This window comes from Drosophila elegans, unplaced genomic scaffold, assembly GCF_018152505.1.
Source record: "Drosophila elegans isolate 14027-0461.03 unplaced genomic scaffold, ASM1815250v1 contig_149, whole genome shotgun sequence".
Classification (NCBI taxonomy): Eukaryota; Metazoa; Arthropoda; class Insecta; order Diptera; family Drosophilidae; genus Drosophila; species Drosophila elegans.
The window spans coordinates 26,690,192-26,708,143 of record NW_024545513.1 but is presented as its reverse complement, the minus strand read 5'-3'; the positions used below and the strand labels follow the sequence as shown (position 1 = coordinate 26,708,143).

General features: G+C 34.5%; 2 protein-coding genes across 2 annotated transcripts; one reads left to right on the top strand and one right to left on the bottom strand.

The window, feature by feature from the left end:
- Positions 1–6,068: 6,068 nt before the first annotated feature.
- LOC121467986 lies at positions 6,069–6,620 on the bottom strand. The gene has a single exon (XM_041710823.1). It carries the CDS (start codon positions 6,618–6,620, stop codon positions 6,069–6,071), a length of 552 nt encoding a protein of 183 aa, XP_041566757.1.
- A 437-nt stretch (positions 6,621–7,057) lies between these two features.
- LOC121467985 lies at positions 7,058–7,657 on the top strand. Its single transcript, XM_041710822.1, has 2 exons — positions 7,058–7,135; positions 7,199–7,657. The coding sequence occupies exons 1-2, from the start codon at positions 7,094–7,096 to the stop codon at positions 7,655–7,657; spliced, it is 501 nt and encodes a 166-aa protein (XP_041566756.1). The 5' UTR covers positions 7,058–7,093.
- The last annotated feature ends 10,295 nt before the right edge of the window (positions 7,658–17,952 follow it).

Genomic DNA, 17,952 nt, shown 5'->3' with positions numbered 1-17,952 from the left:
AACAAAGCTTACTGTGTTCAAGAATAAACTTCATTTTAGTATTAATATTTAAAATTAATTCATTGATGTGTAAATGAAAAAATCATTTGGATCTTAATTTAATCCTTTGTGCATAAAGTTCATTGTGTCAAAAATACGTTTATAATTTAAAACGCTTGTGAAATGTATTTTTGGCTATTTTAATATTATTTGATTTGATTTGAAATTACCATCATTAATGTTTATTATTTGTAAATTAAAAAAGTTCAAACATAAGTTGGCCAAGTTTATAAATTCACATCCGCTTCGAAAAGTGACAGTAATTCTGCACCAATCCAACAAAGTAGTGAGGAAAATTGTCGGTTCTTTTGTAAATTTTTGAATTTTTTTACACAAACAAAAAATGGAACCCACTTTTATTAGTGCCCTGCTTTTTCGATATTTTGCCATTGCACAGGCCTCTTTTACAATCCGGTGGAGGCCAGTACGGAATCAACTGTTTTTTTAATTCTCGCCATAATTTTGCTGCATAAATTGAAATTGAAGTACAACCTAAATATCATTCAAAGTGTTGTGGCTAAAATCCTTGAGGTTGCGTTCCTTTGTCTAACAATACAAGTGCTATTGGTGGTCATTTGGTTCCCCGTCTTTCGAGCTCTGCAATTCCTGGTGGATGCAATCTGCCAGAAACTGCTCAATGCTGTGAGCGATGAGCGGGCTTGGATTGTGGAGAAAGTCAATCACTCGGCGGTGACAGTGGTTCTACTGACCATGGAATCGACGGTGCTGCTCAAGGGTTTCGAGATCGACGATGTGCGGAAGTTGTTCGGCTCCAAGGACGATTGTCTCTCACCCAGTGTCCTTTCAATTGTGGCCAAGGAGGAGGTGAAAGCCTTTCGACGGGAAATGAAAGAGTTGGAGAAACAGTCAATCTTTCGAGCTGCTAGGAAGTGAAATACTGATGGAATCAAATAAATTGGAGTCAACAGAACAAAAGTATCGTGGCAAAGATCATAAATAAGTTTAATAAAAATTTTAGCAAATATATATCTTAATCATTACTTTTATTTAATTTATTTCCGATATTTTAATTATTATAATTTAATGCAATTAAATTTCAATACTTCAAAGGCTTGCTTTTTATACCCTTGCAGAGGGTATTATAATTTCAGTCAGAAGTTTGCAACGCAGTGAAGGAGACGTTTCCGACCCTATAAAGTATATATATTCTTGATCAGCATCACTAGGCGAGTCGATCTAGCCATGTCCGCCTCTCCGTCCGTCTGTCCGTCCGTTTCTACGCAAACTAGTCTCTCAGTTTTAAAAAAACTTTCCCAAAAGTTGTCTTTCTATTGCAGGTAGTAAATAAGTCTGAACGAGCCGGATCGGACGACTACAGCATATAGCTCCCATAGGAACAATCGAAAAAATAAATAAAAAGAAATTATAACTTTGCTGTTATAGTAATGGTTGAATATTTCAGAGTTTCGATTTAAATTTCATCAAAATCGGACGACTATATCATATAGCTCCCATAGGAACAATAAAAATATATAAAACAAGAAAGAAAGCAAACTTCGGCAAGCCGAAGTTCATATACCCTTGCAGCTATTTCAAAAACTAAATACTCTTTAAAACGTGTAAATTATGATTTACTTGCGTGTATGTTTAAAAACATTGAAGCTATGATGACTTGCAGCTTAATTATTCGATAGTTCCGATGGCAGCTATATGATTGTTCCTATGGGAGCTATATGCTATAGTCGTCCGATGATGAAATTTAGGATGAAATTTAAACCGTAACTCTGAAATATTTAGCCATTACTATATCTCGAAGAACTAAAAAAAAAATTGAAAAACAACAAAGTTATAATTTTTTTTATTTTTTTTTTATGATTGTTCCTATGGGAGCTATATGCTATAGTCGTCCGATTTTGATGAAATTTAAACCGTTAATCGGAAATATTTAACCATTACTAAATGTCGAAGAACTAAAAAAAAAATTAATAAACAGCAAAGTTATAATTTTTTTGTATTTATTTTTTCGATTGTTCCTATGGGAGCTATATGCTATAGTCGTCCGATCCGGCTCGTTCCGACTTATATACTACCTGCAATAGAAAGACAACTTTTGGGAAAGTTTCATGCAGATAGCTTTAAAACTGAGAGACTAGTTTGCGTAGAAACGGACGGACAGACGGACATGGCTAGATCGACTCGCCTAGTGATGCTGATCAAGAATATATATACTTTATAGAGTCGGAGATGTCTCCTTCACTGCGTTGCAAACTTCTGACTGAAATTTTAATACCCTCTGCAAGGGTATAAAAATAAATTTTCCAATTTTAAGCTGTGACCTAGCTTAAATGATGCATTTTATATTTAGTCTTAAATAATTAACATAAAAGTCTTAAAAATATTTTCAGTATTTTGTATAACTTTAATGGCCGCATTCAGGCGTGATGGGTCGTTTCTGGTCCTATTTTGGACAACTCATCCAAAATGGCCGTTATTAGCTGCCATAGTGTCAGATCTCCGCGCGACATATGTATGTATCTCCGCGAAAATATGTCGTTCTTATACGACATAACTCCCCCGTTGATCAACGCGGAGGTTTGTCGTATAAAAACGACATATCTCCGCCCTTGTGCAAACGACATAAAAAATAAATATTTCACCACCATGAACATATCTACATGCCGTCCCGATTCAAAGAAAAACCTTGTCATTTATATGTATTACTTGAAACTGTTTGTTTTTGGATTTATTAACATCACTTAAGTTGACTTCTTACTTAATTGTAAATAAAAACATTTCGAATTGCCTCATTAACAGGCTGATTACAGCTGGGACAATTCGGTTGCTAATTTCCACTTTCATCATCTTCTATGTCATTATTTTTCAAGGAAATATTTTCGACAATTTTATCCCAACATAAGCCGGAGATTTTTACATGATTACATGGTCGCAGCAAAACAGATTTAGGCTTCAATAGGCACACATTACATGGGTTCATTTGGACATGTAGCGCTGGTAGCATAAACTGAACCCAGTTTCTGGCGCCATCTGCGAGCAGGTGGCGGAAACAGTTCGTGGCAAATGTGGCGGGTCAACAGGGCTAAGTGTCAAGCACTGATCTGGAGAGAGCATTTCTATTCTTTCGCTGTTAAGAAGCTTGCCGCCATAATTGGGCGGCACCAGCGTTCTTTTCCCTTTGAGCCTTCCACCAGAGAGGTTGACTGCGGTAAAAGTTTTTTTATGGTGCCAGAAGTTTTCACTCGGAAGGGAGAGAGACGTTATACCCAGCCAACGATTAAAAGAGTTAATAGAGCCAACGAAATTAGGTGAGTTATTGGGATAAAGGGCAGATAAAAAGAATGTGTTGGCAAAAGAATAAGAAATTTATTTGTTCGCATTAGGCCTGCAACATTGCTGTATTTTTTTTTACAACGCCCGAACGAAGCGAAGTCTAGTGGGAACACTCAAGCCGATCACCGAAATCCGCCTACGCCTGGAGTGCTTCGGGGGAGGGGCGACAGTGGCAACGCGACCGCCTCGCAAAGCGAGCGGAGGAGTTCGGCGACGAAAAGTGCTAAAGAAATAAATATTAAATTATATAATTCACCCCTGTCCCGACCCGAACTAATGTGCTAAAAGTAATTGTGGCCCCTTGTGGCAGAGATAAAGATATATCGGTAGTGCGGAAAAATAGAAATTTGGCGGTGTAAAAAAAAAGAAGAAAAGAAAAAGCAAAAAAAAAAAAAATGAGGGAAGGATTTAACCCTAAAATCAAGAAAATTTATGTTTAAGAGAAAAGAAAAAAAAGGAAGGAAAAGGAAGAGAAAATCCAAAAAGAAGAGAGAAAAGTTTTTTTAAAAATAGTGATAAAATTGAGTTATTAAGAATCAGTTTTAATATTTCTTTTATATTTTAATATGTGAGAGTGATTTGAGTTCATTTGTTATTTTACGCAAAAAAAAAATTTTAATTCGCCTCGAGTTCCTTTTTGAAAGTTGAAGAAAAAGAAAAGAAATAATCCCCAGACTTGCCTGCCCCATGATTTTTTAATCGTGAAAAAGTGAATTCTTTTACAGCCTTCAGCGACCATTCGAGAAAGCGCTTTCTTCGTTGGATTCGCAGCGATAGTCAAGGTGAGCGAAAACTTATACGTTTTTATTTAATTGTTCAAAGAAAAAAATGAAAAGCAAAATGATTTCGTGGTGCAGTGCAAAATCGCGAGAAAAACTATTAAATGAATAAAGAAGAACAAAAAGAATATAGATTTTGAGTAAAAAAAAAAAACAATCACTTTTTTTTAACCTTCAAAAGGAAAAGAGAAAGAAGTGAAAAAAAAATATAACTAAAACTATTGAGTGGAAAGAAACAGAGATAACTCGAATCACCCTGCATTTTTTTTTGTAGTCGAATATCGTAAATGGTCAGGTTCTTAGCTAACCAAATCAAATTCCTTGCCTCGTCCATAAAGATTTATTTATTTTGTCCCATATTTATTATATGTATATATATCTGTTAAAAATTATGGAGTGCTCCCAAACGTTAGTATATTGTCTTTCTTAGTTCATAAATAAATTTGTATAATGTTTTAAGTTTTAATGTTTTAACCAAAGCCGCGAAGGGGCTGTTCCGGGAGTGAAGGGAAGGGAGAACGGCCGATGGAAGGGGTGGACAAAACTAGCCTCATTAACAGCAGAGGTGGAGATGCGGTAGCAGATCAAGTTAAGTGCCTGGCCTCTCGTGGCCAACTGCAATAGCCCAAAATGTAGAAGTGTGTTTAAAGTAGTTTTTTGCTTGTCGCTTCTTAATAATTAGTTAGACCGCCTTGATTTCTGAGCAAGAACAACACCCCAATTGCTGACGAGCCAGAGCCGAGGTAAACATTGCGTGCGCTCAGTGGTCAAGCCCAACATCAGGCCGCAAAAGCAAAATTTATCAATGTTCGAATTTGTTACAGACAATAGCAGTATCCGACAACTGACTTAAATTGGAACCGTCTGAGGAATTAGATGATATTGAAGAATTAAGCTCAGCCGAATTAGTTTCCGTGTCATCCACACTGTTAAAGATATAATACTTCTGGAGAGGATCGTTTTGCGAAACCGTGCGAGCTAAAAATCCCTGAATATCTATTTCTCACAGCTCAGTTTTTCGCGTCACCAATGTGAATATAAACGGCGTTATCTAAAGCAATGCAAAAAATACAATAATCTCTTTATATCAATTAAAAGAATTAATTTACTTTCTGCTTATTTTTAATGTAAATTATAAAAAGTTGCGTAAAATCTCCAAAAGGACAAACTTCAAAAGTGGCATCAATGAGATAATTACGATTTTGCTCCTCAATATTATTATTAATTGAGCCAATTATCTTGTCCGAAGAAAAAACTAAAAATACAAAAATATATAAGTGTGTTATACATTTTATATATAAATGTATATCTATCAACTATATCTACATAGTAGGTACATACACAAATATGCATGCATGGGCCGTTTTTTTTAAGTTTTAATTTTAATAAAAGCGCCACTGATTTCTTTTATGAATCAATAAGTAAGTCCATTTTGCTCATTCTTATTGGATACTTATGAAGTTCATGTCTCTACAAGTTCATTATACCCTTGCAGAGGGTATTATAATTTCAGTCAGAAGTTTGCAACGCAGTGAAGGAGACATCTCCGACCCTATAAAGTATATATATTCTTGATCAGCATCACTAGGCGAGTCGATCTAGCCATGTCCGTCTGTCCGTCCGTTTCTACGCAAACTAGTTTCTCAGTTTTAAAGCTATCTACATGAAACTTTCCCAAAAGTTGTCTTTCTATTGCAGGTAGTATATAAGTCGGAACGGACGACTATAGCATATAGCTCCCATAGGAAAAAAAAAAAAGCAAGCCTTTGAAGTATTGAAATTTAATTGCATTAAATTATAATAATTAAAATATCGGAAATAAATTAAATAAAAGTAATGATTATATTATATATTTGCTAAAATTTTTATTAAACTTATTTATTATCTTTGCCACGATACTTTTGTTCTGTTGACTCCAATTTATTTGATTCCATCAGTATTTCACTTCCTAGCAGCTCGAAAGATTGACTGTTTCTCCAACTCTTTCATTTCCCGTCGAAAGGCTTTCACCTCCTCCTTGGCCACAATTGAAAGGACACTGGGTGAGAGACAATCGTCCTTGGAGCCGAACAACTTCCGCACATCGTCGATCTCGAAACCCTTGAGCAGCACCGTCGATTCCATGGTCAGTAGAACCACTGTCACCGCCGAGTGATTGACTTTCTCCACAATCCAAGCCCGCTCATCGCTCACAGCATTGAGCAGTTTCTGGCAGATTGCATCCACCAGGAATTGCAGAGCTCGAAAGACGGGGAACCAAATGACCACCAATAGCACTTGTATTGTTAGACAAAGGAACGCAACCTCAAGGATTTTAGCCACAACACTTTGAATGATATTTAGGTTGTACTTCAATTTCAATTTATGCAGCAAAATTATGGCGAGAATTAAAAAAACAGTTGATTCCGTACTGGCCTCCACCGGATTGTAAAAGAGGCCTGTGCAATGGCAAAATATCGAAAAAAGCAGGGCACTAATAAAAGTGGGTTCCATTTTTTGTTTGTGTAAAAAAATTCAAAAATTTACAAAAGAACCGACAATTTTCCTCACTACTTTGTTGGATTGGTGTAGAATTTTCGAAGCGGATGTGAATTTATAAACTTGGCCAACTTATGTTTGAACTATTCTAATTTACAAATTATATCCATTAATGATGGTAATTTCAAATCAAATCAAATAATATTAAAATAGCCAAAAATACATTTAACAAGCAATTTAAATTATAAACGTATTTTTTACACAATGAACTTTATGCACAAAGGATTAAATTAAGATCCAAATGATTTTTTCATTTACACATCAATGAACTAATTTTAAATATTAATACTAAAATGAAGTTTATTCTTGAACACAGTAAGCTTTGTTTTTTTAGACTTCCACTTTCAAAGCGTTTGAATGCTCTTGGAATTCTCCGCAAAAGAAGAAAATAATTTTATTTTAATTAATTTTTAAAAGTACTTTGCAACATGATGCCGATTTCGCTAAGGAGTAGGCCGATAATGAAACGTGTAAGCTGTTGGGTGTATTAATAGTTCAAATAATATAGAATTAATATATTTATGAATCTTAAGAGGATGAGTATAAGTGGAGCTAGGCCTTTGCCTAACCATGCCATAGAGAAAATCAAGCAGCGCAATTTTCCTGAAAATCTCGATCTGAGTAACCGTAGTACCGATGATGGACTAAGACGTCCAATGGGTGATATGTACGGCTGGAATGGAAACAATTCTGGTGGACAATTGGGTTTGAGTCGCAATGCTCCTCCACCGCCGCAGAATCTCGATTGGAGTTCCTCCGGTCCCAGACGCAATCTCTCTCCCGTTGGCATGTATGATCGCAATTTGTCCACCAACATGATGGGCTATGGAAACTTTGAGAATCAACGGCCCAGAGGTCGTGAATCCAATGAGTTTATTCCAAACTCGTATGCAGGAAGTCGTGAGCCGAGCGTTTTATTCCGAATGATAACTTTTCACAACCAATGGGTTTTCGAAACATTCAGGAACCAACTTTTCGCAACGAACCGTTGATGGGTAATCAACATTCCATGAGTATGAGCCGTGAGCCACCTTCGAGATTTGATAATCATCGTGAGTTTACCAATGAACATTTTGGTACCGAAGGACAGCCGTTGGAATATCGCAGAGTTGAGCCAATTCCCAGGACTCAAGAGTTGTTGTCTAAGGTTTTTACAATTGCGGGATTTAAGATGCCCTATGTGAGTGATGTGGTGGGCAAGCTTCCCCAAAAGGAATCAAAGTCCTATGCAGTGCGGTTCTTCAAGAGGTCACCCGACTATGTCATTCGCTCGAAGAAATCCAAGGATGTGCCCATCATTCAGCACGTATACAACGACATGACCCTTGATATGAATTTCATGGAAGAGGAATCCGGCGGCAAGGACAATGCTACCGGTTTTCTGTCCAGTCGTTTTCGGGAAAACATCGGCAAGGAGTGGACTAAGGTCTATCGGGGCAGAGACTATCCTAGCTGGGATCGTTGGTGGCAGGATATCCGAAATATCGATGTAGATAAACGATAAACGAGCAGGAATGGCAATAGTTATCTGGGGAATATGAAGGTGGTGTTTAACCTAATGGACCACACTCTCCTCGGAAATCTGCAGGACATTATTCGCTCGGTGCCCAATCATTTGTGGATCTACAGGCTGCGCTGCATGATCTACATGTGGTATAGCTTCAGTCGGGTTATGAAGTCCACGGACACCGACGATAGGAACTACCAGGTAATCCTAAAGGAGTGGAACGGCCCCGTCATCCACTGGCTGGCCAAGCAGGCCTTCTGGGAGCTCCGAAATATCAGCAAGCTGGAGTATCCCGAATACCGCGATGTCTACGGCAAAAATAGCAAGGAAGTCAAGAAATAAAATATGTTATGCTTGTATTTTGAAAATAACAAAATCAATCAAATATTTTAAAAAATATACTCCATAACTTAATGAATTTCGTTTTTAATTTTAAGAAAAGGCATATCTTACTTTAGTTTTATTAAAACCAGTAATAAAATCAAAGAAATCAAATATTTCGTACTTAATATCGTCTACTTGTATTTAAATCGTTTTTTGCTAGAGTTAAAACTAGTTTCATTAAAACCAATAAATAATAAACAAGAAAGAAAGCAAACTTCGGCAAGCCGAAGTTCATATACTCTTGCAGCTATTGCAAGAATTAAATATTTTTGAAAACATTAAAATTATGATTTACTTGCGTATGTGTTTAAAAACTTGAAGCTATGATGATTTGCAGCTCAATTATTAGATAGTTATTTTATATATTTTTATTGTTCCTATGGGAGCTATATGATATAGTCGTCCGATTTTGATGAAATTTAAACCGTAATTCTAAAATATTTATCCATTACTATATGTCGAAGAACTAAAAGAAAAATTTAAAAACAGCAAAGTTATAATTTTTTTTATTTATTTTTTCGATTGTTCCTATGGGAGCTATATGCTATAGTCGTCCGATCCGGCTCGTTCCGACTTATATACTACCTGCAATAGAAATACAACTTTTGGGAAAGTTTCATGCAGATAGTTTTAAAACTGAGAGACTAGTTTGCGTAGAAACGGACGGACAGACGGACATGGCTAGATCGACTCGCCTAGTGATGCTGATCAAGAATATATATACTTTATAGGGTCGGAGATGTCTCCTTCACTGCGTTGCAAACTTCTGACTGAAATTATAATACCCTCTGCAAGGGTATAATGAACTTGTAGAGACATGAACTTCATAAGTATCCAATAAGAATGAGCAAAATGGACTTACTTATTGATTCATAAAAGAAATCAGTGGCGCTTTTATTAAAATTAAAACTTAATAAAACGGCGTTTATATTCACATTGGTGACGCGAAAAACTGAGCTGTGCTACCAGCACTTGTTTATGTATATTGATTGCAACATTTGTTGCTTAAAAGGTGCATCTTTTATTTCGGACTACGAAAAAGCAATGCGGAACGCTCTAAAAAATTGCATCCCTCAATGAACTTCTTTGCTTGTTGGTTCCATTTTACACAAAATGCTAAAATGCAATAAACATGCATATGTGCTCTTTCTCAAGTTTTGTAGTTACCGCTTCTACCCGCTACAAAAATAGTCGAAGCTTTTAATATGCTGAAATGCCAAGCACAATCTTTAGAAAATAAGATGTTATCTCTATTTTTAACATATTTCGAGAAACAGTGACTTAAATAGGTTGGCTCTGTATTATGAGCTAATACTAATAAATTTGTGTTGTTCTTAGTTTTTTGGTATATTATAATGGAATATTTCTATTCTTAGGAGGGACCTGAGAACATTTCGGTTTTTAAGCGTTCAACTCGAACCACCGGGTCTGTTGAAGCGTATAATTTGAATTTAGGCAATAAGATTCGAGCAAAAGGGCATTTTTTTAAATTTGTACAATGTTTAATTGATGCGAATTCGCCCTCCTGTTCCAAAACGGCGGTGTTGGAAATCAACCAATATCGAAACAGTTACGTGTAAGTATATAATATTTTATGAAGAGATAATTATACCTAAGAACAATCAGAATCGTGCTCAAAAAATCATGGACGCAATGGAGTTGTTTGAGAACAGAGAAATAGATATTCAGGGATTTTTAGCTCGCACGGTTTCGCTAAACGATCCTCTCCAGAAGCAGGATATCTTTAACAGTGTGGATGACACGGAAACTAATTCGGCTGAGCTTAATTCTTCAATATCATCTAATTCCTCAGACGGTTCCAATTTAAGTCAGTTGTCGGATACTGCTATTGTCTGTAACAAATTCGAACATTGATAAATTTTGCTTTTGCGGCCTGATCTTGGGCTTGACCACTGAGCGCACGCAATGTTTACCTCGGCTCTGGCTCGTCAGCAATTGGGGTGTTGTTCTTGCTCAGAAATCAAGGCGGTCTAACTAATTATTAAGAAGCGACAAGCAAAAAACTACTTTAAACACACTTCTACATTTTGGGCTATTGCAGTTGGCCACGAGAGGCCAGGCACTTAACTTGATCTGCTACCGCATCTCCACCTCTGCTGTTAATGAGGCTAGTTTTGTCCACCCTTCCATCGGCCGTTCTCCCTTCCCTTCACTCCCGGAACAGCCCCTTCGCGGCTTTGGTTAAAACATTAAAATTTAAAACATTGTAAAAATTTATTTATCAACTAAGAAAGACAATATACTAACATTTGGGAGCACTCCATAATTTTTAAACAGATATATACATATAATAAATATGGGACAAAATAAATAAATCTTTATGGACGAGGCAAGGAATTTGATTTGGTTAGCTAAGAACCTGACCATTTACGATATTCGACTACAAAGAAATGCAGGGTGATTCGAGTTATCTCTGTTTCTTTCCACTCAATAGTTTTAGTTATATTTTTTTTTCACTTCTTTCTCTTTTCCTTTTGAAGGTTAAAAAAAAGTGATTGTTTATTTTTTTTACTCAAAATCTATATTCTTTTTGTTCTTCTTTATTCATTTAATAGTTTTTCTCGCGATTTTGCACTGCACCACGAAATCATTTTGCTTTTCATTTTTTTCTTTGAACAATTAAATAAAAACGTATAAGTTTTCGCTCACCTTGACTATCGCTGCGAATCCAACGAAGAAAGCGCTTTCTCGAATGGTCGCTGAAGGCTGTAAAAGAATTCACTTTTTCACGATTAAAAAATCATGGGGCAGGCAAGTCTGGGGATTATTTCTTTTCTTTTTCTTCAACTTTCAAAAAGGAACTCGAGGCGAATTAAAATTTTTTTTTGCGTAAAATAACAAATAAACTCAAATCACTCTCACATATAAAAATATAAAAGAAATATTAAAACTGATTCTTAATAACTAAATTTTATCACTATTTTTATACCCTTGCAGAGGGTATTATAATTTCAGTCAGAAGTTTGCAACGCAGTGAAGGAGACGTTTCCGACCCTATAAAGTATATATATTCTTGATCAGCATCACTAGTAGAGTCGATCTAGCCATGTCCGTCTGTCCGTCTGTCCGTCCGTTTATATGCAAACTAGTCTCTCAGTTTTAAAGCTATCTGCATGAAACTTTCCCAAAAGTTGTCTTTCTATTGCAGGTAGTATATAAGTCGGAACGAGCCGGATCGGACGACTATAGCATATAGCTCCCATAGGAACAATCGGAAAAATAAATGAAAAAAAATATAACTTTGCTGTTTTTTAATTTTTTGTTTAGTTCTTCGACATATAGCAATGGTTAAATATTTCAGAATTATGGTTTAAATTTCATCAAAATCGGACGACTATAGCATATAGCTCCCATAGGAACAATCGGAATAATAATTGAAAAAAAATTATAACTTTGCTGTTTTTTAATTTTTTGTTTTGTTCTTCGACATTTAGTAAAGGTTAAATATTTTCGATTTACGGTTTAAATTTCATCAAAGTCGGACGACTATATCATATAGCTCCCATAGGAACAATAAAAATATATAAAATAACTATCAAATAATTGAGCTGCAAATCATCATAGCTTCAATGTTTTTAAACTTATACGCAAGTAAATCATAATTTTAATGTTTTCAAAAATATTTAATTCTTGCGATAGCTGCAAGGGTATAAGAACTTCGGCTTGCCGAAGTTTGCTTTCTTTCTTGTTAAAAAAATTTTTCTTTCTTCTTTTTGGATTTTCTCTTCCTTTTCCTTCCTTTTTTTTATTTTCTCTTAAACTTAAATTTTCTTGATTTTAGGGTTAATTCCTTCCCTCATTTTTTTTTTTTTGCTTTTTCTTTTCTTCTTTTTTTTTTACACCGCCAAATTTCTATTTTTCCGCACTACCGATATATCTTTATCTCTGCCACAAGGGGCCACAATTACTTTTAGCACATTAGTTCGGGTCGGGACAGGGGTGAATTATATAATTTAATATTTATTTCTTTAGCACTTTTCGTCGCCGAACTCCTCCGCTCGCTTTGCGAGGCGGTCGCGTTGCCACTGTCGCCCCTCCCCCGAAGCACTCCAGGCGTAGGCGGATTTCGGTGATCGGCTTGAGTGTTCCCACTAGACTTCGCTTCGTTCGGGCGTTGTAAAAAAAAATACAGCAATGTTGCAGGCCTAATGCGAACAAATAAATTTCTTATTCTTTTGCCAACACATTCTTTTTATCTGCCCTTTATCCCAATAACTCACCTAATTTCGTTGGCTCTATTAACTCTTTTAATCGTTGGCTGGGTATAACGTCTCTCTCCCTTCCGAGTGAAAACTTCTGGCACCATAAAAAAACTTTTACCGCAGTCAACCTCTCTGGTGGAAGGCTCAAAGGGAAAAGAACGCTGGTGCCGCCCAATTATGGCGGCAAGCTTCTTAACAGCGAAAGAATAGAAATGCTCTCTCCAGATCAGTGCTTGACACTTAGCCCTGTTGACCCGCCACATTTGCCACGAACTGTTTCCGCCACCTGCTCGCAGATGGCGCCAGAAACTGGGTTCAGTTTATGCTACCAGCGCTACATGTCCAAATGAACCCATGTAATGTGTGCCTATTGAAGCCTAAATCTGTTTTGCTGCGACCATGTAATCATGTAAAAATCTCCGGCTTATGTTGGGATAAAATTGTCGAAAATATTTCCTTGAAAAATAATGACATAGAAGATGATGAAAGTGGAAATTAGCAACCGAATTGTCCCAGCTGTAATCAGCCTGTTAATGAGGCAATTCGAAATGTTTTTATTTACAATTAAGTAAGAAGTCAACTTAAGTGATGTTAATAAATCCAAAAACAAACAGTTTCAAGTAATACATATAAATGACAAGGTTTTTCTTTGAATCGGGACGGCATGTAGATATGTTCATGGTGGTGAAATATTTATTTTTTATGTCGTTTGCACAAGGGCGGAGATATGTCGTTTTTATACGACAAACCTCCGCGTTGATCAACGGGGGAGTTATGTCGTAAAAAACCACATATTTTCGCGGAGATACATATGTATGTATATATATGTCGCGCGGAGATCTGACACTATGGCAGCTAATAACGGCTCTTTTGGATGAGTTGTCCAAAATAGGACCAGAAACGACCCATCACGCCTGAATGCGGCCATTAAAGTCATACAAAATACTGAAAATATCTTTAAGACTTTTATGTTAATTATTTAAGACTAAATATAAAGTGCATCATTTAAGCTGTGACCTAATAGAATTGGAAAGTTTATTTTTTTTTGTTATATTAACCCATTGACTTCTTCGTATGAAATAAACGATGTTCCTTTATTACACTGAATATATAAATCTATTATTATCCATTAAAATTTTAAACATTGCTCTTTACGTTCAAAAGTTACAGCCGAAAACATTTTTAAATTGGCTCCGCATCAAATAAGCTGTGAGCCACTGTAAGTTAAATGCAATAAATATAAATGAAGATTAGGAACAATTAGGAATCACATGTTCTCGCACACATACACATATACATACATATACAAAACGTGATATTTTTTATAAAATGTGTTTTTAAATTGTTTATCATCTGCATTCGCAGACAATTGTGTCTTAGTTTGTCTATCAGTAACTTTCTATCTCTCTCTCTTACCTCTCTTCATCTTTCTTTCTCTGTCATTAGTTCAATCCTTCTCAATTTCTCTTCGCTCTCCCTTCCACTGTTAACAAAAGTAATATTTTGCCTAATTCTTTTGCCTCTCCTTCTGTAAAATTCAAAAGTCGAAGCAGTTGCAAGTAAAACGGAATATGCGTTTTTAGGAATTCGTTTGCAGTAGATGGCGAAGCTGCGCGCGACTTTTAAATCCAGGGGTGGATCGCCAAAATGTTTTTGTCTTCTGTTAAATGCACTGCCATAAAGCAGTATTGAGCACCCTTGTTTTGTTGCTGAGCAAATAATCGGGTGGTTTGACACAGAAATAAAGGTAAGACAATATTTAATTGTTTTAAATATATTTAATACTCCATTACACCATTACTCATTTTTAGGATACATATTTTATAAAAAAAAACATAGGAAAAAAACAAGGAGGCTTGTTATACGCAAAGAATTACAACTTAAAAAACAAATTCAAAAGTGTGGCTTCAGCTGAGGTTAAAGATTGGTCGATTGAAACCAGAGAATTTTTAGAAAACGAAGGTAATTTCACATATATCTCTCTTTTAATTTCAATTGCTTATAATATTTGTATTGTTTTTCAGATGAATGTGAACTAGCAAAACTCTGGCTTCGCTACAATGTTGAGCCCATGAGCGAAGTCCTTGCCAAATGGAGCAGCCTTTACGAAATAAGACGATATTTTTTTCAATCTTCGGCGACCCTAGACGACATTTTCCTGTAATACCCAATTCTTCGCCAGTCGTTTGGACACGTTTTGGTTAGAGTTACAATTACTGTAATTCGCTTGATAAAAATTAAAATATTTGTATTTTTACAGGTGGAATCAGACTTCGCTCGCTCATTCCCAGGCAAGGATAAACTCCTCGTGGAAAACTGGGGTTATTTTAAAACTAAAATATTTCAAATATTTAATAATAACATATCAAGCAAAAATTGTTGTGCTCTCTTCCAAAAATCGAATTAGGAATCAAGTGGTAAGTCCAAATTTATATATTTATCAAGAAAAAAAGAAAACTTGGGCAAGCCGATAAGTATATGAACTACATTTTGGCTTTTATATTTTCAAAAATAATGAAGATGTCTAAACAAATTTTAAATAACAAACTTTTAAAATATACAATATAAAAAATTTTAATTAACAAAGTTCATTTTTTTTTTATTTTAATATTTCTATATAATAATAATATTTTTAATAATATGTTCAATTTTTTTCATAGACGTGAAGGACGTGATTTGCTTTTTGCTACCAGCCCTGTTGGTACCTTTTAATAAAATTATGTAAATATTTAAAAGATGTATGTGTATACTAATAATAATATTTTATAAATAAATAAAAAATTATGAAAACTAATTTTTTCAATGGAGTTTGATTTCTTGTTGTAAGAAAAATTATTTCTCATTTTGAGAAAAAGTATTTTAAGTTTTAAGAAACATTATATTTTATTTTAAAAAATATTATTTATTATTTGGCAAAAAAAAATTTTTTTGTTTGAAGAAAGGAATAACCATTAATTTAAGAAATAAACTTTCATCAAATGAAGGTGACTCGCCTTTAGTAAAAAATTCAATGACGATTTTACTAGATTTCAGGGAGAAATTTCTTTGAGTGCAAGGGAACAATAAAAATATTCAAAAAGCCTTTGTTTTTTAATATAACTTTTTTATTTTGTAATTTTTTTTAAAAATTCTTTTCGACTTTTTAATAATTTGACAGTTCAGAGTTACGCTTTTAATTTTATTAATAACGGAAAACGATTTCATAAAGCTTCCATAGAATATATCGAATAATTGAGCTGCAAATCATCAATGTTTTTAAACATATACGCAAGTAAATGATAATTTTAATGTTTTCAAGAATATTTAATTTTTGCAATAGCTGCAAGGGTATACGAACTTCGGCTTGCCTAAGTTTGCTATCTTTCTTGTTTTTAACTCATTCTGAGAACAACTGTCCTCTATTTAAAAATCTTTGTAAATATTTCCTCATTTTGGGCATCTTATATTCAATTTGATTTTTATTACTTAAAATGAATAAAAATAATTCTCAATATGAGAATATCCCCAATTTGAGTATTCAAATCTTCAATTTCAGAACATTTTTAAGGAAAGTACTTAGTAAAATGGCCTGAAATTTTTTGCACATAACAGGGTAAGCTTTCAACTTTATTTTAATATATTTGTTTTATAAAAATATGGAAATATAACGATACTATGGGCTGACTACAGAGAGTCCACAAAAAAGTATTTCAACTGCTGATATGATTCCGGTCGAATGAGTGGCTGAAGTTACAAAAATTCAAAATGATTATGAAAGCTAAGTATATTTCCCCTATTATATCCTACAATCTTTAAAAATATCAAATATCAACGGTTTGAAAATAAAAGTCGAATATTGGTGTGAAAAAATGACTTTTTAAATTCTGCCAAATGGAAAAATTTCAACCAATCCAAAAGTTTGTAGGGCATTGTAGGTAGTACCCATTCAAAATGATTAATTTCAAAACGGGCGGTTATTTTGTAGGCAAGTTATGATGTCAGCAGTTTTCAAAAATTTAATTTCGAAATAAACGCGGTTAAAATTTCAGGTGCAACGGTGTATGCCTGCGAGCGGTCGCTATTTAGAACGTTGCCACTCAAAATCTTTTTTAGATCGGACCTTGCCGCTTTCTTAGGATATTTTTAAAATTGTAAACCATTGTTATTTTCTTGTTAAGCATCACTAGGAGAGTAGATCTAGCCATGTCCGTCTGTCCGTCCGTCCATCCGTCCGATTGCATGAAACTCTCCCAAAAGGTGTCTTTCTATTGCAAGTAGTATATAAGTCGGAATGAGCCGGATCGGACTACTATAGCATATAGATCCCAAAGGAACAATCGGAAAATAAATGAAAAAATATTATAACTTTGCTGTTTTTTAATTTTTTTTTTATTCTTCGACAAATAGTAATGGTTTAACATTTCAGAATTACGGTTTTAATTTTATTTAAATCGGTCGACTGTAATATATAGGTCCTATTAGAATTATCAATATAATAAAAAAAATTTTTAAACAAAATATGACTTTTAAATATTTTAATTTTTTTTTTTTTAATTTCGTTTGTACATAGTAATGGAACATAATAATAATAATAAATTCAAAAATACGCTTTTAATTTTATTAATATCAGAAAACAATGATATATATATGATATAGTCGTTCGATTTTGATGAAATTTAAATCGAAATTCTGAAATATTCAACCATTACTATATGTCGAAGAACTAAAAAAAAAAATAAAAAAGCAGCAAAGTTTAAAAATTTTTTTATTTATTGCTCCTAAGGGAGCTGTATGCTATAGTCGTTCGATCCGGCTCGTTCCGACTTATATACTACCTGCAATAGAAAGACAACTTTTGGGAAAGTTTCTTTAAAACTGAGAGACTAGTTTGCGTAGAAACGGACGGACAGACGGACAGACGGACATGGCTAGATCGACTCTACTAGTGATGCTGATCAAGAATATATATACTTTATAGGGTCGGAGATGTCTCCTTCACTCCGTTGCAAACTTCTGACTGAAATTATAAAAAGCAAGCCTTTGAAGTATTGAAATTTAATTGCATTAAATTATAATAATTAAAATATCGGAAATAAATTAAATAAAAGTAATGATTATATTATATATTTGCTAAAATTTTTATTAAACTTATTTATGATCTTTGCCACGATACTTTTGTTCTGTTGACTCCAAT

Excerpts from the sequence above, each read along its gene's own strand:
- LOC121467986 (XM_041710823.1), bottom strand. The coding sequence starts at position 6,620 with ATGGAACCCACTTTTATTAGTGCCCTGCTTTTTTCGATATTTTGCCAT.
- LOC121467985 (XM_041710822.1), top strand. The coding sequence starts at position 7,094 with ATGATGCCGATTTCGCTAAGGAGTAGGCCGATAATGAAACGT. Across the intron at positions 7,136-7,198 it reads GTAGGCCGATAATGAAACGT|AGGATGAGTATAAGTGGAGC; the intron begins GTAAGCTGTTGG and ends ATGAATCTTAAG.